The following is a 26,154-nucleotide window of genomic DNA, read 5'->3' on the forward strand; positions in this document are numbered from 1 at the left end:
GTTTGGCTCCGAAGCGCCCTCTCCGACTGCATGGAGCCTGGACAGCCCCATGGTTTTCCACGGATCTGAGGGCAATGAAACAATCATTGAGACAGCTAGAGCCCGGTGGCGGATAACTCATTCTGAAGCTGACCGGACACGGGTTAAAGCTCAATATCGAGCCTACCAAGTGGCGGTAGTGACGGCGAAGAAGACTTTCTTCACCGCCTCTATTGCATCTGCAGAAAACAGCAGCAGGAGACTTTTTCAGGTGGTTCGCAATTTAGCGGAACCACCTGTTACATTGGGGCCCAGTAAGGGCCACATGATCTGCAATGATTTTTTTTTGCAGATAAAGTCGCTCAGATTCGGGAAGAGGTAGACACCACCATGGGAGCAGGGCCAGAGTGGGAGAGTGCTAGAGTCCTGTCTAGTCAAGTTGTGTGGGATCAATTCCAATCTGTTACCCCCGAGGATGTGGACAGGCTGCTTGGACGAGTGAAACCAACCACCTGTCTCCTGGATCCTTGCCCATCCTGGCTTATAAAAGCTAGCCGGGAAGGACTGGGCGATGGGCTTCGTGGGGTGGTGAATGCTTCCCTCCGTGAGGGAGCCTTCCCAGACCCGCTGAAAGAGGCGGTTATTAAACCGCTTCTTAAAAAACCATCTTTAGATGCGGCCACAATGGCCAACTATCGCCCAGTCTCAAATCTTCCATTCTTGGGCAAGGTGATTGAGCGAGCGGTTGCCGAACAACTCCAGGCACGCCTGGAAGAAGCGGACCATTTGGATCCCTTCCAGTCGGGATTCAGGCCTCATCATGGGACTGAAACTGCCTTGGTCGCACTGGTTGATGATCACCGGCGGGCTAGGGACAAAGGTGAGAGCTGCTTCCTAGTTCTGCTGGATCTCTCAGCGGCATTTGATACCATCGACCATAACATCCCTATGGACAGTATTGAGGGGCTGGGAGCTGGGGGCACTGTCATACAGTGGTTCCGCTCCTTCCTCCTGGGCCGTGTTCAGTAAATGGTGGTGGGGGATTTGTGTTCAGACCCCTGGGCTCTCACTTGTGGGGTGCCTCAGGGTTCTGTCCTCTCCCCCAGCAATGGGCAAGCGGAAAGAATGGTGCGCTCGACAAAAGAGGCACTGGCGCGCCTGGACCGGGGAGACTGGCATGAGCGGGTCGCCGAATACTTGTTCGTGCAACACATCACCCCTCATGCGGCCACAGGGAGGAGTCCTGCTGAACTGCTTATGGGCCGCCGCCTCAGGTCACCGCTCGACCGGCTACACCCAGACTTTGCCGTGGCTGAACCCCCAGGCTGTGCCAACGCACCACGGTCATTTGTCCCAGGAAACCAGGTCTTTGCCCGGAACTATGTGGGGGACATCCCTTGGGTGCCAGCCACAGTAGTGGGAGTCACTGGACCTCGCTCGTACCAGGTGGCACTCGAAGACGGACGCTTGTGGCGACGGCACATAGACCAGCTTAGGCGCAGGGTTGGGGACTTGGACACTACCGAGGTGCCCCCAACTGCGCTTGCGGCTCCAGAAGAGACACGTACAGATGGCGAGGCCCCACCTACACCTCGCTCGCGAACTGCCAGCGTGGAGCCGAACCAAGCCGTTTCAGAACAGACTCAGACCACTCCACTTGCGGAGGCTCCACCCACAGCAGCGGATCCAGGGGAGTTGGTTCCAACGCCACCTAGGGTCGCACCACAGCCTCAGCGAGAACTGTGTGGCCCTCCGGACTTGGCTACCAGTCCCCGGCGGTCTGGCAGAGTTTCCAAGCGCCCAACGTATTTAAAGGACTATGTTGTTGGACAGGTATCACTGTTGGTCTAAGTATGGGAAATGTAACCGATATGCTTTTGTGCTTATTTGAACCATTACGCGTAGTGCTGTATATAAGGAAACCATTACGATTGTAACTAACACCTTATCTCGGTGGGGAGGGGTGTTATGTAGTGTAGTTTCACCCTGGGCCAACAGGGGGATACTGTATATAGTTTTCACTCAGGTCTGTAGATAGTTTTCACTCAGGTCCGCGGCAGTTATTTTAGGCGGGAACTCTGGGCTGTGGTGGTTACAATGTTGACAGCCGGCTGCCTATAAATACAGGCCGGCTGAGCTGTTCTCAGTCAGTTCTATTCCAGCTTACCACAATAAAGAGCTACTTGAAGAAATCGCTGTGCCGCCCCATATTAGGCCACCAGACGTAACACCGAGCCAACGCCTTCATTTTGACAATTCCCGGGTGGCCAACGTGCAGAGCCTCCAGGACGCGCTGACGGAGTCCCTGGGGAATCACGACGCGGTCTCCCCACAGCAGGCAGCCGCGATGAGCTGAGAGTTCATGTTGTCTGGTTGCGAAGGGCTGGAACTCCGATGCAAAAGGCCCTTGTGGCCACCCCCTCCACACCCAGTTGAGCACCCGGCTGATGGTGCGATCCTGGGCAGATGCGGAGGCCACAGTGGCAGCCGATACAGGCGCTGCCGGAAGATCCTCAATCAGAAGGAGCGATGAAGCTGGAGCCGGGTCTTCCACAAATGCTGGAAGAGGGCAACGGCTGAGGGCGTCGGCATGGCCCATCGATTTTCCCGGGCGATGGATGAGCAGGTAGTGGTAGGCAGCCAGGAAAACAGTCCATCGCAGCATGCGTGGTGAGAGGACCGGTGGAGTTGGACGATCACCGGCGAGGAGGCCCAGGAGTGGCTTGTGGTCAGTGATGAGGTCAAAAGTCCTGCCATAGAGGTATTCATGGAACCTCTTCACTCCAGCCACAAGTGCCAATGCCTCCTTGTCGAGCTGGCTGTAATTCCGTTCCGTCGGAGATAGTGTCCTGGAAAAGTAGGCGAGCGGTGCTTCTCTTCCATCTGGAAAACGGTGACTAAGGACAGCACCGATGCCAAAAGGTGAGGCGTCGCAGGCAAGGACCAGCGGCCTGGATTCACTGTACTGTACCAGCACACTGTCTGAAGAAAGGAGAGCCTTGACCGCGTTGAAGGCCGCCGTCTCCCGATGACCCCAGGCCCAAGGCGTCTTAGTGATAAGGAGTCGGTGAAGAGGCTCAGCCACTGTGGCTTTGTGGGGCAGGAACATGTTATAAAAGTTCAGCAGCCCCAGGAATGCCTGCAACTCCGTTTTGTTCTTTGGGGTGGGGGCCTGCTGGATAGCGCGGATCTTGGATGTGGTTGGATGAAGACCGGAGGCATCGATAAGATAGCCCAGGAACTCTACCTGTGGAACGGCGATCTGGCACTTCTCCCTCTTTACCTTGAGCCCGGCCTCCTGGAACCTGGTCAGCACGGCACGGAGGCGCTCGAACAGCTGCTGGTGTGAGTCTGCAGACACCAAGACGTCATCAAAATATGGTACCACGCCCGGAAGCCCTTGCAGGAGACGCTCCATAAGGCTTTGGAAGATGCCAGGAGCCACACTCACCCCGAACTGCAACCGGCGGCAACGGAATGCCCCCCGGTGGGTGACGATCGTCTGGGCTTCAGCAGTGGCATCATCGACTGGCAGTTGTTGATAGGCTTGGGCAAGGTCCAGCTTAGCGAAGACCTTACCCTCACCCAGGGAATGCAGCAGGTGTTGGACAACAGGAACCGGATAAGCATGCTGCTGAAGTGCCTTGTTGATCGTGCACTTGTAGTCAGTGCAGATTCTCACCGACCCATCCGGCTTGACAGGCGTGACGATGGGGGTTTCCCACTTGGCGTGGTCAACCGGCTCCAAAACTCCTTGGGCGATCAGTTTGTCCAGTTGTTCGTCCACCTTAGCCTTGAGAGCAAAGGGAACCCGGCGTGGCTTTAGCTTGATGGGGGCGACTTGTGGATCAAGGCTAAAGGAGATGGGCGTACCTGTATATTGGCCCAAGGTGCCGTCAAAAACCTCGGCAAAGTCTTTGACCAGACCCTCAGTCTCTGCGTTAGAGATGCAGTTGATGCCGGTGACTTCCAGGCCGAGGGCATCAAACCAGTCTAGCCCTAGGAGGCTTGGCCGCTGACCTTCGACCACCACCAACCGGAGCAGGCCCGAAAAATCCTTGAAGGCGATCCGGAACCGGCCAACGCCTACCACGGGAATGTCGTTTCCCTGGTAGTCTCTCAGGTGTACGCGGTGAGAGTCGAGTTGCCTTTTGGACACTCTGGGTACCAGTCTTTTGATGGTGCTCCATGACACGATGGACAGGGCAGACCCGGTGTCGATCTCCATGTCACATGGAGCTCCTTCAATGAGCACCGTGACGTTCAGCTTGCGTCGCGTAGTCGAGTCGGTTTGGCCAATCGTGGTTCCAGACGGGCAGCGGCAGTTGGTGAGAGCGAAACAACTTTCCTTGGCAGACTGGAGTGAAGACTTGGACTTGCGAGTCAATGAAGGGGGGGTGTCAGACGGAGCCGATCGGCAGACCTTAGCGATGTGGCCCCTTCTGGAACACTTCCTACAGATGGCGTCTCTGAATCGACACTTGGCACGGGAATGGTTGCCTCCGCAGCCAGCACATTCCGGTTGGCCCTTGGACTTCTGTTGGAACTTCCTGCGCTCCCGCTTTGTCTGGTGCACGTCATCGTCTTCACTGGAGGATGCCTCCTCACTGCTGGCCTCTTCATGATGCACCGGAACTGGCTCCCTAGCAAGACGCGGGCTGCTGGACTTGCGGATCTCCTGGGCGGAGCGTTCAGCAGCTTCTGAGGCCACAGCCTCCTCAATGGCTTTCTGTAGCGTGAGGTCTGGCTTGGCTAGGAGGCGCCGTTGCAGATGGATGTCCCGGACCCCGCAGACGATTCGATCCATCAGGGCATCGTCTAAGTCTCGGAACTCACAGTGCATTGCAGCCTGTCGCAGGGCGGTGGTGTAGTTGTTGATTGACTCCCCCTCTGCCTGGTTCCGGTGGTAGAACGCATGGCGGGCAGCAATCTTGGACGGCTTTGGTGCGTAGTGGTTGCGGAGCTTCTCTTGGATCGTGTCCCATGGTGTTGCCTGGACTGCTTCAGGCGCAACCAACGCTCGGGCCGTCTCAAACACCTCAGGCCCACAGAGGCTGAGGAATAGGCCCCGCTTCCGATCCTTTGATACTGCTGTCAGCTCGTTGGCTTGGAGGTAGCAGTCGAACCGAGCGAGGTAGGAGTCCCATGATTCAGAGGCTGGCGCAAACGGCGGTAGAGGCACAAGTGAAGCCATGATTCCGATGCCGGCGTGAAGGGCGATGGATGGAACACAGTGCTCTAGCCAGAACAGTCAGCTCTGAATTGGTTCTGCCCAGTGATTTCGCTCAGTGATTTCGCTCTGTGATTCAGCTCAGTGATTCAGCTCAGTTCAGAGGCTGGCCGCATCTGGCTGTGCTCTGATGTCCATCTATCCCATCCTCGTCGCCAGTGTTAAATTGTGGGTTGACATAGCAGCCGGCACAGCGATTTCTTCAAGTAGCTCTTTATTGTGGTAAGCTGGAATAGAACTGACTGAGAACAGCTCAGCCGGCCTGTATTTATAGGCAGCCGGCTGTCAACATTGTAACCACCACAGCCCAGAGTTCCCGCCTAAAATAACTGCCGCGGACCTGAGTGAAAACTATCTACAGACCTGAGTGAAAACTATATACAGTATCCCCCTGTTGGCCCAGGGTGAAACTACACTACATAACACCCATGCTTTTCAACATCTACATGCAGCCGCTGGGAGAGATCATCAGGGGGTTTGGGCTTGGTGTTCATCAGTATGCGGATGATACCCAGCTCTACCTCTCTTATAAATCAGAACCAGTGAAGGCGGTGAAGGTCCTGTGTGAGTGTCTGGAGGCGGTTGAAGGATGGATGGCGGCTAACAGATTGAGGTTACAGACAGACAGAAGTACTGTTTTGGGGGGACAGGAGGCGGGCAGGTGTGGAGGATTCCCTGGTCCTGAATGGGGTAACTGTGCCCCTGAAGGACCAGGTGTGCAGCCCGGGAGTCATTTTGAACTCACAGCTGTCCATGGAGGTACAGGTCAAATCTGTGTCCAGGGCAGCTGTTTACCAGCTCCATCTGGTACGCAGGCTGAGACCCTATCTGCCTGCGGACTGTTGCGCCAGAGTGGTGCATGCTCTGCTTATCTCCTGCTTGGACTACTGCAATGCGCTCTACATGGGGCTACCTCTGAAGGTTATGCGAAACTACAACTAATCCAGAATGCAGCAGCTAGACTGGTGTCTGGGAGCGGCCGCTGAGACCATATAACACCGGTCTTGAAAGACCTACATTGGCTCCCAGTACGTTTCCGAGCACAATTCAAAGTGTTGGTGCTGACCTTTAAAGCCCTAAACGGCCTCGGTCCAGTATATCTTCTCGGGAAGTGTGCTGTCTCCCCGGGGCTAAGATCCAAGATGTAACTGAACGACTGCAAAAAAATCATAAAACCCACTGACGAATACCCCTTCCTCTTGGTTCATGTGGGAACCAATGACACTGCAAACAATAGCCTCCAGAAGATCAAAAGAGACTACGAGGCTCTCGGCAGGAAATTGAAGCAACTAAATGCACAAATTGTCATCTCATCTGTCCTCCCAGTTGAACGACGTGGCCCAGGGAGAGAGGGGAAAATAGTGGAAGTGAACAGCTGGCTTCGCAAATGGTGTAAACAGGAACGGTTTGGATTCTTAGATCACGGACTGCAGTTTCTTGAAGATGGACTTCTGGCAAGTGATGGGCTGCACCTCACAACGGTTGGGAGAAATGTTTTTGCCAAAAATCTCAGAAACCTCATCAGGAGGGCTTTAAACTGACTAATGTGGGGGAGGGAGACAGTGCTCCTGAAGGTAGGAGTCTATCAATTAATGAAGATGATCATCCAAATGTCATAGACCAAATGGAGCAAACAGCACGCGGACCTAGTGGAGGGAGGAAAAAATCCTTAAATAAGAGACACGGGGGAATGATTAATGGACTTCAATGTCTGTACACTAATGCGCAAAGCATGGGAAATAAACAAGATGAGCTTGAGCTCTTGGTACAGCAAACTAAATATGACATAATAGGCATCACTGAAACCTGGTGGGATAAGTCCCACGATTGGAATGTAATAATGGGGGGATACAATCTATTTCAGAGAAACAGACCAGACAAGAAAGGAGGAGGAGTGGCGTTATATGTCAGGGATGTGTATACCTGTGAAGAGATCCAAGATTTAGAACCTCAAAGCCAAAGTGAGAGCATTTGGGTCAAAATTAAGGGAGAGAAGAATAACAGAGACCTCATTGTGGGAGTTTACTATAGATCCCCAAGCCAAACGGAGGACATAGATGCTGCCTTCCTGGAACAGATGGCCAAGCATGCAAAAGGAAGGGAGATAGTAGTAATGGGGGACTTCAATTACCCGGATATTTGTTGGACGTCAAACTCAGCCAAGAGCATAAGGTCAAACAGATTCCTCACTGGCCTTGCAGACAACTTCATTGTCCAGAAAGTGGGAGAAGCAACAAGAGGAACAGCCATTTTAGATCTGGTCCTAACCAATGTTGATGACCTGGTTAGTGGGGTAGATGTGGAAGGATCATTAGGCGCGAGTGATCATGCTCTTCTGAAGTTTACTATACAGCGGAAAGTAGCAGCCAAGCATACTAGGACTCAATTTCTTGACTTTAAGAAAGCCGACTTCATAAAACTTAGGGAAGTGCTGGGTGAGATCCCATGGACAGCAATACTAAAAGGAAAGGGAGTTCATGATGGCTGGGAGTTTGTTAAGAGGGAGATAGTAAAAGCACAACGTCAGGCAATACCAATGAGACGAAAACATGGAAGGTGCCTAAAGAAACCAGGGTGGCTATCTAAAGAACTTTTAACTGAATTAAGATTAAAAAAGGATGTGTACAAAAAATGGAAAAGGGGGGAAACCACCAAAGAGGAATTCAAACAAATAGCCAGCACGTGTAGACACAAAGTCAGAAAAGCTAAAGCACAGAATGAACTCAGGCTTGCTAGAGAGGTTAAAAGCAACAAAAAAGGCTTTTATGGGTATGTTCGTAGCAAAAGGAAGAACAAAGAAACAGTGGGGTCACTCAGAGGAGAAGATGGTGAAATGCAAACAGGGGACACAGAAAGGGCTGAACTCCTCAATGCCTTCTTTGCCTCAGTCTTCTCCGATAAAGAAAACAATGCCCGACCTGAAGAATTTGGAGCAAATGATTCAGCAAAGGAAACACAGCCCAGAATAACTAAGGAGATAGTACAAGAATATTTGGCTAGATTAGATGTATTCAAGTCTCCAGGGCCAGATGAACTGCATCCAAGAGTATTAAAAGAACTGGCAGATGTGATCTCAGAACCACTGGCAGTCATCTTTGAGAATTCCTGGAGAACAGGCGAAGTCCCAGCAGACTGGAGGAGGGCAAATGTTGTCCCTATTTTCAAAAAGGGGAAAAGAGAGGACCCAAATAATTACCGCCCAGTCAGTCTGACATCAATAGCAGGGAAGATTCTGGAACAGATCATTAAGCAAACAGTCTGTGAGCACCTAGAAAGGAATGCTGTGATCACCAATAGTCAGCATGGATTTCTGAAAAATAAGTCATGTCAGACTAACCTGATCTCGTTTTTTGACAGAATTACAAGCCTGGTAGATGAAGGGAACGCAGTGGATGTAGCCTACCTTGATTTCAGCAAGGCATTTGACAAGGTGCCCCATGATATTCTTGTAAAGAAGCTGGTAAAATGCGGTCTTGACTATGCTACCACTCAGTGGATTTGTAACTGGCTGACTGACCGAACCCAAAGGGTGCTCATCAATGGTTCCTCTTCATCCTGGAGAAGAGTGACTAGTGGGGTGCCACAGGGTTCTGTCTTGGGCCCGGTCTTATTCAACATCTTTATCAACGACTTGGATGATGGACTCAAGGGCATCCTGATCAAATTTGCAGATGACACCAAACTGGGAGGGGTGGCTAACACCCCAGAGGACAGGATCACACTTCAAAATGACCTTGACAGATTAGAGAACTGGGCAAAAGCAAACAAGATGAATTTTAACAGGGAGAAATGTAAAGTATTGCACTTGGGCAAAAAAAATGAGAGGCACAAATACAAGATGGGTGACACCTGGCTTGAGAGCAGTACATGTGAAAAGGATCTAGGAGTCTTGGTTGACCACAAACTTGACATGAGCCAACAGTGTGACGCGGCAGCTAAAAAAGCCAATGCAATTCTGGGCTGCATCAATAGGAGTATAGCATCTAGATCAAGGGAAGTAATAGTGCCACTGTATTCTGCTCTGGTCAGACCACACCTGGAGTACTGTGTCCAGTTCTGGGCACCACAATTCAAGAAGGACACTGACAAACTGGAACGTGTCCAGAGGAGGGCAACCAAAATGGTCAAAGGCCTGGAAACGATGCCTTATGAGGAACGGCTAAGGGAGCTGGGCATGTTTAGCCTGGAGAAGAGGAGGTTAAGGGGTGATATGATAGCCATGTTCAAATATATAAAAGGATGTCACATAGAGGAGGGAGAAAGGTTGTTTTCTGCTGCTCCAGAGAAGCGGACACGGAGCAATGGATCCAAACTACAAGAAAGAAGATTCCACCTAAACATTAGGAAGAACTTCCTGACAGTAAGAGCTGTTCGACAGTGGAATTTGCTGCCAAGGAGTGTGGTGGAGTCTCCTACTTTGGAGGTCTTTAAGCAGAGGCTTGACAACCATATGTCAGGAGTGCTCTGATGGTGTTTCCTGCTTGGCAGGGGGTTGGACTCGATGGTCCTTGTGGTCTCTTCCAACTCTATGATTCTATGATTCTATGATTCTATATCTGAAGGAGTGTCTCCACCCCCATCATTCTGCCCGGACACTGAGGTCCAGCACCGAGGGCCTTCTGGTGGTTCCCTCACTGCGAGAAGCCAAGTTACAGGGAACCAGGCAGAGGGCCTTCTCGGTAGTGGCGCCCTCCCTGTGGAATGCCCTCCCACCAATGTCCAAGAGAACAACTACCAGACTTTTAGAAGACATCGGAAGGCGGCCCTGTTTAGGGAGGCTTTTAATGTTTGATGTAGTACAGTTTTTTTTTTTTCATTTTTTTATTGGAAGCTGCCCAGAGTGGCTGGGGAAGCCCAGCCAGATGGGCGGGGTATAAATAATAAATTATTATTATTATTATTATTATTATTATTATTATTATTATTATTAATGCTGCGCTCTCTGGTCAGGATCCAGCAACGTCCACGCCTTGTCTGTGAAACAAACAGCAACATCTTTACCTGAACACTCCCCATCAGAAGTTATCTCAATCTGGTTGGTCTAAATTTAAATTTATACGTAAATCTCTTTCTTCACTTTGAACCCCCTCCCTCCCATTTTCATGATGAAACCAACTCTGTATTGTTTCTTTGGTAACAGAAGAGGAAAAGTGACTATTACTCACTTAATCTAAGCACAACGGCCACAAGAGCTCCAGTCTAGGCATTTGGCTCTGCGATGTTGAATGTTCTCTGTGCTCTCCTGTTTCCCCTTTTTTTGTTTCAGTTGAAAGCAATTCATGGACCCAGAACTCATACACTGACCACTAATGATGAACTATATGTTATAGATATTCCGGCAAATTTATTCTGCTATTTTACATAGAAATGACATGAGAAGACTTGGTCTAGATGTTTTATTATTCCTATGTTCCTTGTTTTTAAAAGCAAATAAAAAGTTATTCCAAAAAGAAAAGAAAAGAAAAATACACGGAGGCCTTATCTGCGTTCAATCTGCAAAGCAGGATCAGGTTCCTTTCAAGACTCGGGTCTTCTAGTGCTGCGCGATGGGGCGGAGGGAAGTTTGAGGATGGAGAAAAGAATAATATGATGGATTAAGGAAATAGAAATGTAAATGTATGGGGGGGGGGAGGAAATGGTGTTGGCTTTGGTACATCTGTATTGTAATACAATACAGTGGTGCCCCGCAAGACGAATGCCTCGCAAGACGAAAAACTCGCTAGACAAAAGGGTTTTTCGGTTTTTGCGTCGCTTCGCAAGACGAATTTCCCTATGGGCGTGCCTCGCAAGACGAAAACGTATTGCGACTTTGTTTCCTTTGTCTTAAAACCGTTAAAACCAAGGGTGCTTTGCTTGAACAGCTGCAGTTGCGACTTGACTTCGAGGAGCAACTGTTAGCACGCGGTTTGGTAGCCTTTTCTCAGACTTTGCTCATTTTTGAAGCTTTTCCAAAACTTTTCCAGAACTTCTTTTGCATCCATTTGGCAAGTTAAACTTTTAAAACTTTTTTGGGGGGGTTTTGGATTTTGGGTTGGGGTGTTTGGGATTCAAGGACTTGGTGTTGGGGGGGGGGTTTAAGAGAATCTGGGAACTTGTGGGGGGTTTTTTGAATTTTTTTGTGACCATTGGGCCATGTGGTTGTTGTTTTTTTTAAATTTTCTGAGTTTGAATTTCTGTGTGCTGGGTGGCTGGGAGAACAGTTGGTGGGGTTTCTGCAGGAATCTGGGAGCTTGTGGGGTTTTTTTTTTATTTTTTTTGATTTTTTGTGACCATTGGGCCATGACCTTGCAAACACTTTTGATACGAGGGTCATGTCGCCTTTCAGGGAGGTGCTGAAAAGGCGGATGAAGCAGCGGACCATGGACAGGTTCTTCAGCAAGAAGCAAAGAGTGGAAGAGGAACCTTCTTCGAGTGGTCCCCCAGAGTCTTAGAAAATGTACTGTACACTTGGTTGATTTTTAAATATTTTTCTGTCATGTTTAGAAACTTAATTTATTTTTCCTTCAATTTTTGAACTTATCTTTACAGTATGTGTGACTTTAAAGAGCAGTTAATAAACTCTTGTTGTACCAAATTTGGCTTTGTTTGGACTTTTTTTGACCATAGGAACGCATTAATTGATTTTCAATGCATTCCTATGGGATTTCGTGCTTTGCAAGACGAAAAATTCGCTAGACGAAAAAACTCGCGGAACGAATTAATTTCGTCTTGCGAGGCACCACTGTATGTGAAAACTATTTTTTTTAAAAAAGAGTCGTGGGTTCTAGTGCTGCGCGACGGATCAGTGTTGGACATTGGTAAGGCATTCAGATCACAGAACTGATTTGAGCTGCCAATTCATCGCTTTGGTCGGGGAGCTGTGTCAAAGGAGGAGGCAGGCAGGCAGGCAAGCAGGCAGGTGGGGGAGCCCGAAAAGGTGCTCCCCTTCTCCATCTCCATGCGCCTGCCTGCCTCCCCCCACCCCCTAGCTGAGGAAGCCCCAGTACCTCTTTGGCTCCATCCCTCCACGTCCCCATCTCCCCTCCCCTGGGACTCACCAGATCTCTCGGAGGTCCCTGGGAGGGAGCGCTCAGAGGTTGTGGGGAGGGATGCGGGAGACAGCCGGACCAGGTCATGCGTCCATCTTCCCTCTTCCATTTCCTCTAGCTTGACAGGATCCGTCTCACTCATCCTTCCTGAAGAGTCAAGGAGCCAAAAGAAGCTGCAGGGTCCTGGGAGAGAGGAAGAAGCAAAGGGAGCCTCAGAGGCCCTGCAGGGATTCTCCTGCCCTAGATATTCTCCTGCCCCTGGAGAAGCACAAATGGGGCAGCCCCTTCCCAACAGAAGCCCCATTTCTAAACATCTCCAGTGCTTGCAGTTTCCCCTGTTTGCTCCTCACCCCACTTTGTAAGGCTGACATTGAACTCAGTGGGGCTTATGGACAGAACTTGGTGCCAAAACCAGTCACCATCCTGTCCCCAAGCCTTGGCCGATCATCAAAACTAAACTCCATTTCCTTCCATAGCAATACAGTGAAAGTTTGAGGCTTTAATCCATTTCAATTTTATCACATAGTTTGCTTTTCTGTTGCAATCCATAAATATAATCCCATTCTCTTTTATCTCCTCTTGCTTTTTATCAGTTTGTTAGCATTCGAGGTGTGTGTGCTGCCGAATCATTTATGTTACAAACATGATATATATATATAAAGAAAGAGTAAAGGCTCCCCCTCCCCAACAACACACATTTTCCTTTCCAGTTCAAATTGTTTCAGCTTTGTATCTGTCTAAATTTAGCGGTTTATTATCTTGTTCCATCTGTTCCAGCACGCAGCTTTAATTGAGGACAATTACCCTCCAATCATCTGTTTATTCTTTGCTAACGATCTCTGCTATCGTGGGAGCGGCATCCATTAAGGCAGACCGGAACCAGAAGCCTCAAAAGCCCCATTTCTAAGCAATTCCAGTGATTCCAATTTCAGCTCTTTGCTCCTCACCCCACTTTGTAAGTCTGGCATGGTCTGTACAGTAGTGACCTGAGACTAGGTCCCATTGAACTCATTGGGGCTTATGGACAGAACTTGGTGCCAAAACGAGTTACCATCCTGTCCCTAAGCCTGAAAACTGCAACCCCAGAGCATGGGCAGAAAACAGACGAGTAGCTAAAACATGTAAGTGGCCCCATGCTTGGTGCTTTCTACGGAGAGTCCTGTTGACGCTCTTTGAGCTCTTTCATTGCAAGCCAGGCAGATGTTTTGGCCATATTTGCCTCTTGCATGGGGACCAAATCTTCGGGGAAAGAGGGTTCATTCTGGTGGGCTGGATCTGGAGCACAAAGGGTCAAGTTCTGCTTGCATCAGCCCTTGTGTTCCTTCTTCAAATTTATTCGGCAGGAATGTCAGAGGTTCAATCTGAGAGTATTTAATTCTGGGCTTCTTATGGCAGAGCACAGAAGGCATGTAGTCAATTCTTTTCAGTTCTGTCAAGTAGGTCCTTCCCAGGGCTGTCTGAGTTAGGGGGTTCCTTGGGGTCCAGGTCAGCTGACTAGTCAGGATTGTCACCTGCAGAGTATATGTCAACTAAAGGACAATAGTCTGCCTTGAATTGAGGACTTTTCGGGGTGTTGCTGAATGTGGAAGCAGAGGAGCTGGTGATGCCACATTTTGGAATAATCTTGAGACTAATACACCACTCCTCCTTAGATATTCTCTGCGCTTATACACTATATTCACAAACTTTACGCTCCTTTTGTGAGAAGATACCTAAAGGCTTAGGGTAGCTTGAGAGAAGTAGCTTATTTTGAGACAGAACCCATTTCCAATTCTTGCTTATCAAAACCCTCTCCCTAGTTGGTTTGGTTTTGGCTTCTGACAGGAGAGCAGAGCATTTGATAACCTTGCATATCGTTTCATATTGATATAAGGATCTGGTGTGCAAATTTCAGTACTGTGGTACCTCGGGTTACATACGCTTCAGGTTATATACGTTTCAGTTTACAGACTCCGCTAACCTAGAAATAGTACCTTGGGTTAAGAACTTTGCTTCAGGATGAGAACAGAAATCATGCTCCGGCGTCGCGGCAGCAGCAGGAGGCCCCATTAGCTAAAGTGGTGCTTCAGGTTAAGAACAGTGTCAGGTTAAGAACGGACATCTGGAACGAATTAAGTACTTAACCCAAGGTACCACTGTACAGTACAAGCTTCTTAAGTGTTCTGTCTGGACCCAGAGCATGAGCTACTCTTAAGTAAGTTAAAAGGTATTTTTAAGTCAACTTTTTAATATGGCACTATTTTAATTTTTTAAAACATTTTTGCTCTTCTTTGTACTTATAGACCTCCTTTTGCCATGTGGACCAATTAAACCTCCCTTATTCATCTATTTTTAATGGTAGGGAAAGAGATATTGTTATATTATCCGGTTCCACACTCTCTGCCAGACTTTATTCCAGAAGGTTTTACAAGTACCTATCAGGATGGTAAGAATTTTATTAGTGTCAGCCAAAAAGGATTTTATGCATTCTATGTCCCTCGTTAGTAGTCCCTCGTCACCCAATGACGGATAATTCCTCATTTGCACCAGAGGCTTGGGAGAAGGAGTCTTTTATCCTTGTATTAGCATTTCCTGAGGATAGTTCTGAATTTTTCTTTCAGATTAGTTCCTCTACTTGTTTAGCCTGAATTTGGCCTTGAGTCGCTTGAGCTCCTGGTCTCAGTGCCAGAGATGACTTAGCAGTTGAGCTGCCTGGGCCCAAAACCTCTTTCTGCTCATCCTTGGAGCTGCTGAGAGATCCTATAAGGTCAGTAATAGGATCTGGCTCCTGCTGTTTCTTAGCCACCTCCTCATTTTCCTTCTTCACGTAAAATGGAGTAATTTTTGCTTGGGCTTTCTTCAGAGAAGCTCTCTTTGGAGGAGGGTCTGTGGCACTTGGGGAGAGAACATGCATTTTGTAACTACTCCGGGTCAACAATGTCTTTCCCCTTAATTCCTCATCAAGTTTCCTTATACCAGAAATACCATATGCCTTATACCATTTTCTAAAATTCTGTGATTATCCTTGCTGTGATTTATTTAATGGAAACTGATTTTTTCCAAACACTCCCCTGTATGAAGTATCTCATGGGAACTGTGGGTGGAGCTGCGAAGGAAGCTTTTCCCACATTTCAAGCACTAATTTCTTCCCCCGTTAGTTCTTTCATGTGAAGTGAGGCTCTCCTTGTGAACGAAGAGCTTTCCTTGATGGGAAGTGGACTGGGAGCTCCGACTAAAGTTCTCTCCACACTCTGAATATTTATATGGTTTCTCCATTGTGTGGATTTTTCTTGTTCTCTCCCTTCTTCTTCCTCTCCAATTCACCACCTACAATCTGCTGTTATATGGCAGTATTATTATTATTATTATTATTATTATTATTATTATGTTTAGGCTGAGGAAGAAATTGAGCCTGAAATGATTGAACAATGCAAATGACTGCTTGTGAAAGAGGAAGAAGGGAAATGAATTACTGCCTTTTTTGAGAAAAAAATTTGAGAAAATTTGACAGGATGTACCTCCACGCTCCTAAGATCTCTGAAGCCTACATGGAAGAAGGCCTGGGCAGCTCAGACCAGCCTCATCCTGGTTGGAAAAGGCAGGACTGGTGGAAGAATATTCCCAGACAGAACAGGAGATGCATCTCCTATGGAGAGTTGTGGATGTGTTAACATCTCAGATGCTGCAGGTGGCGCTATGGGGCTCCCTCAAAATAGAGGAGGTTTGTCCTTCAGAGATCTGTATGGAATTTCAAAACTGATCTCATGATCCAGCAGGGAGCCTTACCAGAGAGGCCACGATCCCAGGATTCTCCTCCTTGACTTCCTTCTGCAGAGCTCTCTGGTCAGAATCCAGCAAAGCCCAGTCCTCGTCTGTGAAAGGAACAGCTACGTCTTCAAAGCACACTGGACCCTACGGGAAAAAGGGAGAAGAAAGATGATCTTCTAAACATTGCTCTGTTCTTTTCTGAAACAATTTTGTTGTGTATTTAAATGATGGGTATTAATCTTTGTGTAAGTGGGGGAATTCACATAATAATAGTTTTATTATCTATACGGTACTCATCTTCAGGTAAATCTTTGCAAGCATTCCCATTTTCCAGATGGAAGGACCTCCTCTCCCTTCATCTGGTGGGGTGGCCCCTCCCCCTGCCCTCAAGCCAACTTCAAGGGGCACCAGGAGGGGGAGGGGAGGGAATGTTGGTTGGTTGGCATCCATCCATCTGTCTTAGGAGACCACGGAAGAGTGTGTTTTTGGGAGTGAGATCCAGTTGTTGGAAGGTAACAGCGCCAGCCGTGGGTGTGGAGACCGACAGGGGAGAGACATGTGTTGTTGCTTCTGGGACAGAGGAAGTGATCCAGTTGTGCAGATGCAGATGGGCTTTTCTTCTCTCTGAGCTCCCCCCACGTGGAATGTTCCCGTCTGGCTGCATCCTCTGTTCACAAATGTGATTTATCTCCAAACCTGAAGGGGGTTTATTTCCTTGATCCAAAGCCCCCTCCCCAAAAATGAAGGCAGCATCTGGATCCCGAGGAAGAGCAGAGCTGCATATTTCTTGCAAACTCGCCCCCTCCCTGGCTTGGCAGAGAGGACAAAGGAGGACCCTCTGCTCCCTGACTTGGGGGTCTCTCCCCCCCCCCCCGGCATGATCTGAGCAGGGACCCCCATGCCCCCTCCCTGCCCCCCTGGGACCCCCCTCTCCCCATTGCACCCTCAGGAGGAAGAGAGAGGAGACTCACCGGAGTCCAGGAGGGGCTTTTGCAAAGGAGAGAGAAGAAAGCAGCCTCCTCTCTGCTTGCATGAAGGGATGTAGGAGGGGGGAATTTAGCCATGGAGGACCTTGCCCCCTCCCCTTCCTGTCCTCTCTAGGAATGCAGCTCTGCTCCTTTGTTTTTTAAATATATTTATTAAGATTTTATATAATAAGACAAACATACAACAAAGGAAAAAATACATCACAAAAAACAGAAAAACATAAAAAAGAAAAAATCCAAATTTTAACTTAATATCTATATAACCCTCTTTCTTGACTTCCTCACATCTCCCTTTTTTGTGTTCTCCTTTACAGAATCAAATTCAGCAAATTCTAACCCTCTTTCAGACCTCATTTATGATTATGTATTTCAACCTATTATGTCTCCAATTTTTCTTCTCTTTTCAAAATCAATTTTTACCTATTCTTTATAGCTTGATCCAGACTAACCGCAAGGGAGACGGGGGTTCCCCATTACTATTCTGCCACATACCCTTGGATCCACACTTTGAAGCAGCTACATATTGTTAAACTTTAGAAATTCATAAGAAGTCACATCGTTGTTTCAATCTTCTCGTTTCGAATGGCATTTCGGACCCAGGGAAGTGAGGCATAAGGGGAGGGGCGAGTGAGCCCACCGTAATCCTCGAGGTGTATAGGGCCTTCCCAAGGAGTCATGACCGGTGAGATCCTGCCCCAAGAGTGGCAGATAGATAACCGTCTCAATCACAATCCCTACCCACTCTATAGTGGGACCAAGCCCAGACAAGACCAAGGGATGTATTTGAACTGTCCATGCTTTCCTTTGCAATGTGATGGAAGACTATATTTGATGGACGGGGCCAAGCTGCTTCTGGAAATGTCTTGTGGGAAAGCCTAATCCCCTAATCCCAGAGGGGATCAGCAGGGAGGTCTTGGAGCCAGGGAGGGGGGTGAAGGGGAGAGGCTCCATGGGGGCCCAGAGTCTTGCAGGGGAGTCAGCAAGAGAAGGGAGAGGGGGGTCGGAAGAAGGGTCCCACCCCCTGCAAGGCAGGAAGGCTTGATGGAGCGGAGTCTGGTCTGCTCTCCAGAGGGGTCTTTCCTTGACGCCCTCAGGGATGGGGTCCAGTCTTTGTCCAGCAAGGGGGGTGAGCAGCCCCCAAACTAGGAAGCACCCCATGGCTCTGCTTGCCTGCTCCTTGGTCCCCGGAGACAGGGCACCCCTCCAGGGGTCCGAGAGAGGAAGCTTTGCCGACCTGCCCCCCCCGAGCCCCCTCCTCCCTGCACTGCCTCATGGAGGGCAGCCAGCTCAGCCTCTCTTTCCCCGGAGTGGCCCCAGAGAGGCTTCCCGTGGGGCTCTGGCAGGGGCGCCCCCATTTCCCCAGGGGGCAGCAGGACCCTCTGCTCCCAGACTTGGGGGTCTCCCCTGCAGCCCCGGGACCCCCTTCTCCCCCAGGCACCCCAAGGGGAGAGAGAGAGAGAGGGGAGACTCACCGGACTCTTCCCAGGAGGGAAACCGAGGCAGCCCGGGGAGGAGACAGACAAGAGAGGCCGGAAGGGGCGCGGAGGGAGGGGACTCTGCTCGGGAGGACCCGCCCCCTGCCGTCTCTACTTCCTGTCCTCTCTAGGACTCCAGCTCTGCTCGATTTAACCCTTCGCAAGCCGCTCCCCCCTCTCAGTCCGCCCCCCACACCCAGGGGGTCCCCTCAGCCCTCCTTCTTGGGGGTCTCCCTCCGCCCCCCACACCCAGGGGGTCCCCTCAGCCCTCCTTCTTGGGGGTCTCCCTCCGCTCCCCCCTCTCAGTCCGCCCCCCACACCCAGGGGGTCCCCTCAGCCCTCCTTCTTGGGGGTCTCCCTCCGCTCCCCCCTCTCAGTCCGCCCCCCACACCCAGGGGGTCCCCTCAGCCCTCCTTCTTGGGGGTCTCCCTCCGCTCCCCCCTCTCAGTCCGCCCCCAACACCCAGGGGGTCCCCTCAGCCCTCCTTCTTGGGGGTCTCCCTTCCCTCCCCCTCTCAGTCCGCCCCCCACACCCAGGGGGTCCCCTCAGCCCTCCTGCTTGGGGGTCTCCCTCCGCTCCCCCCCAGTCCGCCCCCCACACCCAGGGGGTCCCCTCAGCCCTCCTTCTTGGGGGTCTCCCTCCGCTCCCCCTCTCAGTCCGCCCCCCACACCCAGGGGGCCCCCTCAGCCCTCCTTCTTGGGGGTCTCTCTCCGCTCCCCCCTCTCAGTCCGCCCCCCACACCCAGGGGGTCCCCTCAGCCCTCCTTCTTGGGGGTCTCCCTCCGCTCCCCCCTCTCAGTCCGCCCCCCACACCCAGGGGGTCCCCTCAGCCCTCCTTCTTGGGGGTCTCCCTCCGCTCCCCCCTCTCAGTCCGCCCCCCACACCCAGGGGGTCCCCTCAGCCCTCCTTCTTGGGGGTCTCCCTCCGCTCCCCCCTCTCAGTCCGCCCCCCACACCCAGGGGGTCCCCTCAGCCCTCCTTCTTGGGGGTCTCCCTCCGCTCCCCCCTCTCAGTCCGCCCCCCACACCCAGGGGGTCCCCTCAGCCCTCCTTCTTGGGGGTCTCCCTCCGCTCCCCCCTCTCAGTCCGCCCCCCACACCCAGGGGGTCCCCTCAGCCCTCCTTCTTGGGGGTCTCCCTCCGCTCCCCCCTCTCAGTCCGCCCCCCACCCCCAGGGGGTCCCCTCAGCCCTCCTTCTTGGGGGTCTCCCTTCCCTCCCCCCTCAGTCCACCCCCCACACCCAGGGGGTCCCCTCAGCCCTCCTTCTTGGGGGTCTCCCTTCCCTCCCCCTCTCTCATTCCGCCCCCCACACCCAGGGGGTCCCCTCAGCCCTCCTTCTTGGGGGTCTCCCTTCCCTCCCCCCTCTCAGTCCGCCCCCCACACCCAGGGGGTCCCCTCAGCCCTCCTTCTTGGGGGTCTCCCTTCCCTCCCCCCCTCAGTCCGCCCCCCACACCCAGGGGGTCCCCTCAGCCCTCCTTCTTGGGGGTCTCCCTCCGCCCCCCCCCCACACCCAGGGGGCCCCCTCAGCCCTCCTTCTTGGGGGTCTCCCTCCGCCCCCCCCCCACACCCAGGGGGCCCCGTCAGCCCTCCTTCTTGGGGGTCTCCCTCCACTCCCCCCCCACCCAGGGGGTCCCCTCAGCCCTCCTTCTTGGGGGTCTCCCTTCCCTCCCCCTCTCTCATTCCGCCCCCCACACCCAGGGGGTCCCCTCAGCCCTCCTTCTTGGGGGTCTCCCTTCCCTCCCCCCCTCAGTCCGCCCCCCACACCCAGGGGGTCCCCTCAGCCCTCCTTCTTGGGGGTCTCCCTCCGCCCCCCCCACACCCAGGGGGCCCCCTCAGCCCTCCTTCTTGGGGGTCTCCCTCCGCCCGCCCCACACCCAGGGGGCCCCCTCAGCCCTCCTTCTTGGGGGTCTCCCTCCACTCCCCCCCCACCCAGGGGGTCCCCTCAGCCCTCCTTCTTGGGGGTCTCCCTTCCCTCCCCCTCTCTCATTCCGCCCCCCACACCCAGGGGGTCCCCTCAGCCCTCCTTCTTGGGGGTCTCCCTTCCCTCCCCCCTCTCAGTCCGCCCCCCACACCCAGGGGGTCCCCTCAGCCCTCCTTCTTGGGGGTCTCCCTTCCCTCCCCCTCTCTCATTCCGCCCCCCACACCCAGGGGGTCCCCTCAGCCCTCCTTCTTGGGGGTCTCCCTCCACTCCCCCCTCTCAGTCCGCCCCCCACACCCAGGGGGTCCCCTCAGCCCTCCTTCTTGGGGGTCTCCCTCCGCTCCCCCCTCTCAGTCCGCCCCCCACACCCAGGGGGTCCCCTCAGCCCTCCTTCTTGGGGGTCTCCCTCCGCTCCCCCCTCTCAGTCCGCCCCCCACACCCAGGGGGTCCCCTCAGCCCTCCTTCTTGGGGGTCTCCCTCTGCCCCCCACACCCAGGGGGTCCCCTCAGCCCTCCTTCTTGGGGGTCTCCCTTCCCTCCCCCCCCTCAGTCCACCCCACACACCCAGGGGGCCCCTCAGCCCTCCTTCTTGGGGGTCTCCCTTCCCTCCCCCCTCTCAGTCCGCCCCCCACACCCAGGGGGTCCCCTCAGCCCTCCTTCTTGGGGGTCTCCCTTCCCTCCCCCTCTCTCATTCCGCCCCCCACACCCAGGGGGTCCCCTCAGCCCTCCTTCTTGGGGGTCTCCCTCCACTCCCCCCTCTCAGTCCGCCCCCCACACCCAGGGGGTCCCCTCAGCCCTCCTTCTTGGGGGTCTCCCTCCGCTCCCCCCTCTCAGTCCGCCCCCCACACCCAGGGGGTCCCCTCAGCCCTCCTTCTTGGGGGTCTCCCTCCGCTCCCCCCTCTCAGTCCGCCCCCCACACCCAGGGGGTCCCCTCAGCCCTCCTTCTTGGGGGTCTCCCTCTGCCCCCCACACCCAGGGGGTCCCCTCAGCCCTCCTTCTTGGGGGTCTCCCTTCCCTCCCCCCCCCTCAGTCCACCCCACACACCCAGGGGGCCCCTCAGCCCTCCTTCTTGGGGGTCTCCCTTCCCTCCCCCCTCCCAGTCTGCCCTCCACACCCAGGGGGTCCCCTCAGCCCTCCTTCTTGGGGGTCTCCCTCCGCTCCCCTCTCTCAGTCCGCCCCCCACATCCAGGGGGCCCCCTCAGCCCTCCTTCTTGGGGGTCTCCCTCCACTCCCCCCTCTCAGTCCTCCCCCCACACCCAGGGGGCCCCTCAGCCCTCCTTCCCGGGGGTCTCCCTTCCCTCCCCCCCTCAGTCCGCCCCCCACACCCAGGGGGTCCCCTCAGCCCTCCTTCTTGGGGGTCTCCCTCCGCCCCCCACACCCAGGGGGTCCCCTCATCCCTCCTTCTTGGGGGTCTCCCTCCGCTCCCCTCTCTCAGTCCGCCCCCCACATCCAGGGGGCCCCCTCAGCCCTCCTTCTTGGGGGTCTCCCTCCACTCCCCCCTCTCAGTCCTCCCCCCACACCCAGGGGGCCCCTCAGCCCTCCTTCTTGGGGGTCTCCCTCCGCTCCCCCCTCTCAGTCCGCCCCCCACCCCCAGGGGGTCCCCTCAGCCCTCCTTCTTGGGGGTCTCCCTCCACTCCCCCCTCTCAGTCCTCCCCCCACACCCAGGGGGCCCCTCAGCCCTCCTTCCCGGGGGTCTCCCTTCCCTCCCCCCCTCAGTCCGCCCCCCACACCCAGGGGGTCCCCTCAGCCCTCCTTCTTGGGGGTCTCCCTCCGCCCCCCACACCCAGGGGGTCCCCTCAGCCCTCCTTCTTGGGGGTCTCCCTCCGCCCCCCACACCCAGGGGGTCCCCTCAGCCCTCCTTCTGGGGGATCTCCCTCCGCTCCCCCCCTCAGCCCGCCCCCCACACCCAGGGGGTCCCCTCAGCCCTCCTTCCCGGGGGTCTCCCTTCCCTCCCCCCCTCAGTCCGCCCCACACACCCAGGGGGTCCCCTCAGCCCTCCTTCTTGGGGGTCTCCCTCCGCCCCCCACACCCAGGGGGTCCCCTCATCCCTCCTTCTTGGGGGTCTCCCTCCGCTCCCCTCTCTCAGTCCGCCCCCCACATCCAGGGGGCCCCCTCAGCCCTCCTTCTTGGGGGTCTCCCTCCACTCCCCCCTCTCAGTCCTCCCCCCACACCCAGGGGGCCCCTCAGCCCTCCTTCTTGGGGGTCTCCCTCCGCTCCCCCCTCTCAGTCCGCCCCCCACCCCCAGGGGGTCCCCTCAGCCCTCCTTCTTGGGGGTCTCCCTCCACTCCCCCCTCTCAGTCCTCCCCCCACACCCAGGGGGCCCCTCAGCCCTCCTTCTTGGGGGTCTCCCTCCGCTCCCCCCTCTCAGTCCGCCCCCCACCCCCAGGGGGTCCCCTCAGCCCTCCTTCTTGGGGGTCTCCCTCCACTCCCCCCTCTCAGTGCTCCCCCCACACCCAGGGGGCCCCTCAGCCCTCCTTCCCGGGGGTCTCCCTTCCCTCCCCCCCCTCAGTCCGCCCCCCACACCCAGGGGGTCCCCTCAGCCTTCCTTCTTGGGGGTCTCCCTCCGCCCCCCACACCCAGGGGGTCCCCTCAGCCCTCCTTCTTGGGGGTCTCCCTCCACTCCCCCCTCTCAGTCCTCCCCCCACACCCAGGGGGCCCCTCAGCCCTCCTTCTTGGGGGTCTCCCTCCGCTCCCCCCTCTCAGTCCGCCCCCCACCCCCAGGGGGTCCCCTCAGCCCTCCTTCTTGGGGGTCTCCCTCCACTCCCCCCTCTCAGTGCTCCCCCCACACCCAGGGGGCCCCTCAGCCCTCCTTCCCGGGGGTCTCCCTTCCCTCCCCCCCTCAGTCCGCCCCCCACACCCAGGGGGTCCCCTCAGCCTTCCTTCTTGGGGGTCTCCCTCCGCCCCCCACACCCAGGGTGCCCCTCAGCCCTCCTTCCCGGGGGTCTCCCTTCCCTCCCCCCCTCAGTCCGCCCCCCACACCCAGGGGGTCCCCTCAGCCTTCCTTCTTGGGGGTCTCCCTCCGCCCCCCACACCCAGGGGGTCCCCTCAGCCCTCCTTCTTGGGGGTCTCCCTTCCCTCCCCCCAGCTTCTCCCCTTCAACTCCTGCCTGACTCCTCTCCCTCTCCCTCTCCTCCCCACCTTCCCAACTGTAGCAGGAACCCCCCCACCCCAATCATTCTGTTTGTACAAACTTCACACACACTCACACTCACACACTACATACGCCACATTTCTCTTATGAATTCATAGAAAATCAACCATACATCGGATTTGCACTGTTCCATTTTTATTTTAATATCAAAGGGGGGTGCTTAGTTTCTGGTCAGCCATAATCTCTTCAGCATACCAGCACATCCACAGGAGCCCTGCCCAGTTGCTATGTCAACCCTGATAATCCCAGACAGAAGACAATCAAAATCACAAAGAACAGTGGATTCACCACAGGCTGAAACAAAGGACAATGATCAGATCTTCCCTCTGGGGGCAGGAAACTGCAAACTCCCCATTGTCACCTGGAAAGTACTCATGGGGAGGGGGAAAGGACGAACCAGCCAGGTGACAGGACACTCAGGTTACCACCACAACTCCTCCCTCATCACCTCCTTTCTGTAATGTATGCATGATGTCAACCCCTCCTTTCTGTAATGTATGCATGATGTTTCTGGGGGTGGGCTTGACCTAGAGGAGGGGAAATTCAAAAGTTTTTATAAGGTCTTGCAGCCCATTGTTCTGGGTCTTTCCTCTCTCTTGCAAGTGAAGGGAATACCCTGTTGCAACAGTTCAATAAAGGCCAAGCCTACAGGCTGCTGTTTTGCTCCAAGTTATCCTGGTTGGTGTCTTTGTTTTGTCCAAGAGAGCCCTCGGATTTTTCCGGTAACAGTTGGCGACCACGAAGGGACACTTGGTTCTCCTGTAAAGGTGAGAGGGGAGATAGAAGGGATCGGGCGCCACTGGGCAACCTTAGCCCAGGGATCCTTCTTCCTCTCCCTGCCTCCTCTTTGCGGGCGGTAATCAATCGTCACCAAAAGCTCAACCAGGGGAGCAAAGGCGAGGTCAAAGCCGGCTAAGGGAAAAGGATCCCGGGATCTGCGGGGGGACATCTGCGAACGTGAGTATGGTTTGAAGTAAATACAGAGGGAGGGGGGTTGGAAAGGGAATATCTCCACGACAGCCAGACTTTCTTCTTTCATTTCTGACGTTACCCTTCGGAATCGGCCGGGAACGTTTCTAAACTTTTCCTTTCTCTCCCCCGATTTTCCCCTTCGGAAAGTGGCCAGGGAAATCGTGGTACTTTTACTGGTTTTCTGGCGTTACCTCTCGGAGTCGTCCAGGAACGCCTTAATCTCTTCCTCTCTCCTTTTCTCCCCCGTTTTCCGTCTTGGAATTGAGTCCGGGAAAGCGTGGCTCTTTTACTATTTTCCCTGACGTCCCTCCCTCGGAGTCGTCCGGAGGCGCCTTTCAAGTATTCTCTTACTCTCCACCTACCCTAACTATACAAATGAACCTTCCCCTCCTGCCTGGCGACCTTTGTTAGGGATGACCTGGGTATGTGAGAGCGCAAGGTCGTTTGCTCCCCTTTCAAAACTTTGTTTTCTCGGACCCCCAATCTGGCACTGCACAGTGCAGGCGTCCAGTAGGGAGCCCAAACTTAGTCTCAAAGGCTAGGCAGGAGGCTGTTGTGGAGGGTAGAAGGGGCGGTTCACGAAGTGGGGCCCCACACTAGGAATAGTCTTGTGAACAGCGCTGAGGTAGTAAGAAAAGAAAAAATAGGTAACTGAAACTTTCTCGGGCCAAGGTGTCCCGTGGCAGACGGGCCAAGGTGTCCCGTAACTGAAACTTTCTCGGGCCAAGGTGTCCCGTGGCAGACGGGCCAAGGTGTCCCGTAACTGAAACTTTCTCGGGCCAAGGTGTCCCGTGGCAGACGGGCCAAGGTGTCCCGTAACTGAAACTTTCTCGGGCCAAGGTGTCCCGTGGCAGACGGGCCAAGGTGTCCCGTGGTTGAAGTTTCTCGGGCCAAGGTGTCCCGTGGCTGAAGTTTGAGTTCATGTATAAGATTTCTTGAAATGAGTTTGTGGCTTGTAGATATGTAGGAATTGTGTTAGTCAAGGGTACTTTGAGTACTGAAAGGATATTTTTTTTCTGTCCCCCCTTTCTTTCCCATTGCCTTTCCTCCCTTGTGTGTGTGTTTCCACTCTTTCTGTCTTTAGCGTACTTCGTTAACGGAAAAAAAAAAAGCCCAATAATAACATATGAGAGAATGGGAGCTCACTAAACACCCTAGCTGGACTCCTCCTGGCAACAAAGCTTCCATGAAGCCTTTTTGCCCCAGAGAGGATTCTAATATGCCCCTCCAGCTTGTCATCTCCAATTAGAGAAAAAATAGAAATAAAATAAAGGGGAAAAAATGGTCAAGTTTGTGTTGTTAAACTGTAGCCTAGAGCTAGAACATGAAACTGTAAACTTAATGGTGCTCAGAAGGCAGTAGATATAATAACAGCCCAGCATTAGAGATCTTAGTTTCTCTTAAAATAAATATTTCAAGGGTTTGTATTTACATTGGCCTTGGCATCCACAAACTGTTCTTAAATGCACATAGTTTTAAATTGCAAGCTTGCTTCAAAATTTTAAATCTAAGGAAGCCATGTTGCGCCTTATTGATCTTAAACAAAACAAAATGGAGAATGGAGTGTACAAATCTTTGTTATTTGAGAGAGGCTCTAAAAGAGAGTTTTCCTCCCAAGTGGTAAGATCCTGTATATGTGCTACTTGTGTTCTGAAAGGGGGATTACCCCACCT

General features: G+C 53.5%; 4 protein-coding genes and 1 long non-coding RNA gene across 9 annotated transcripts in view; 3 read left to right on the plus strand and 2 right to left on the minus strand.

The window, feature by feature from the left end:
* LOC310702296 (uncharacterized protein) overlaps positions 1 to 26,154 on the minus strand; it is a 74,324-nt gene that overhangs the window by 20,286 nt on the left and 27,884 nt on the right. The window contains exon 1 of one of the 4 annotated variants that reach the window (XM_083493717.1): positions 18,443 to 18,585. The exons of the other annotated variants lie outside the window; for them this stretch is intronic. The gene's annotated coding sequence lies outside the window, so the exon portion shown is untranslated. Of the gene's footprint in view, positions 1 to 18,442; positions 18,586 to 26,154 lie in introns of those variants that run through there. 4 annotated transcript variants of the gene reach the window in all.
* LOC310702287 (uncharacterized protein) overlaps positions 1 to 26,154 on the minus strand; it is a 213,331-nt gene that overhangs the window by 4,223 nt on the left and 182,954 nt on the right. Inside the window, exon 5 of the mRNA XM_083493693.1 lies at positions 12,247 to 12,420. Within this exon, the coding sequence (XP_083349819.1) occupies positions 12,247 to 12,420 (174 nt within the window). The remainder of the gene's footprint in view (positions 1 to 12,246; positions 12,421 to 26,154) is intronic.
* Positions 11,558 to 26,154, plus strand: part of LOC310702305 (uncharacterized protein) — a 64,931-nt gene continuing 50,334 nt past the window's right edge. Inside the window, exon 1 of the mRNA XM_083493734.1 lies at positions 11,558 to 11,645. The gene's annotated coding sequence lies outside the window, so the exon portion shown is untranslated. The remainder of the gene's footprint in view (positions 11,646 to 26,154) is intronic.
* Positions 14,566 to 26,154, plus strand: part of LOC310702292 (uncharacterized protein) — a 90,890-nt gene continuing 79,301 nt past the window's right edge. The window contains exons 1-2 of one of the 2 annotated variants that reach the window (XM_083493704.1): positions 14,566 to 14,662; positions 14,838 to 14,983. The gene's annotated coding sequence lies outside the window, so the exon portion shown is untranslated. Of the gene's footprint in view, positions 14,663 to 14,698; positions 14,984 to 26,154 lie in introns of those variants that run through there. The other variant, XM_083493703.1, reaches the window with a different exon arrangement.
* On the plus strand, positions 25,134 to 25,890 carry LOC310699208. Its single transcript, XR_014521999.1, has 2 exons — positions 25,134 to 25,345; positions 25,377 to 25,890. It is a non-coding gene; the product is annotated as an uncharacterized lncRNA (long non-coding RNA).

Source organism: Podarcis liolepis, assembly GCF_965112155.1.
Source record: "Podarcis liolepis genome assembly, chromosome: 2".
NCBI lineage: Eukaryota > Metazoa > Chordata > Lepidosauria > Squamata > Lacertidae > Podarcis > Podarcis liolepis.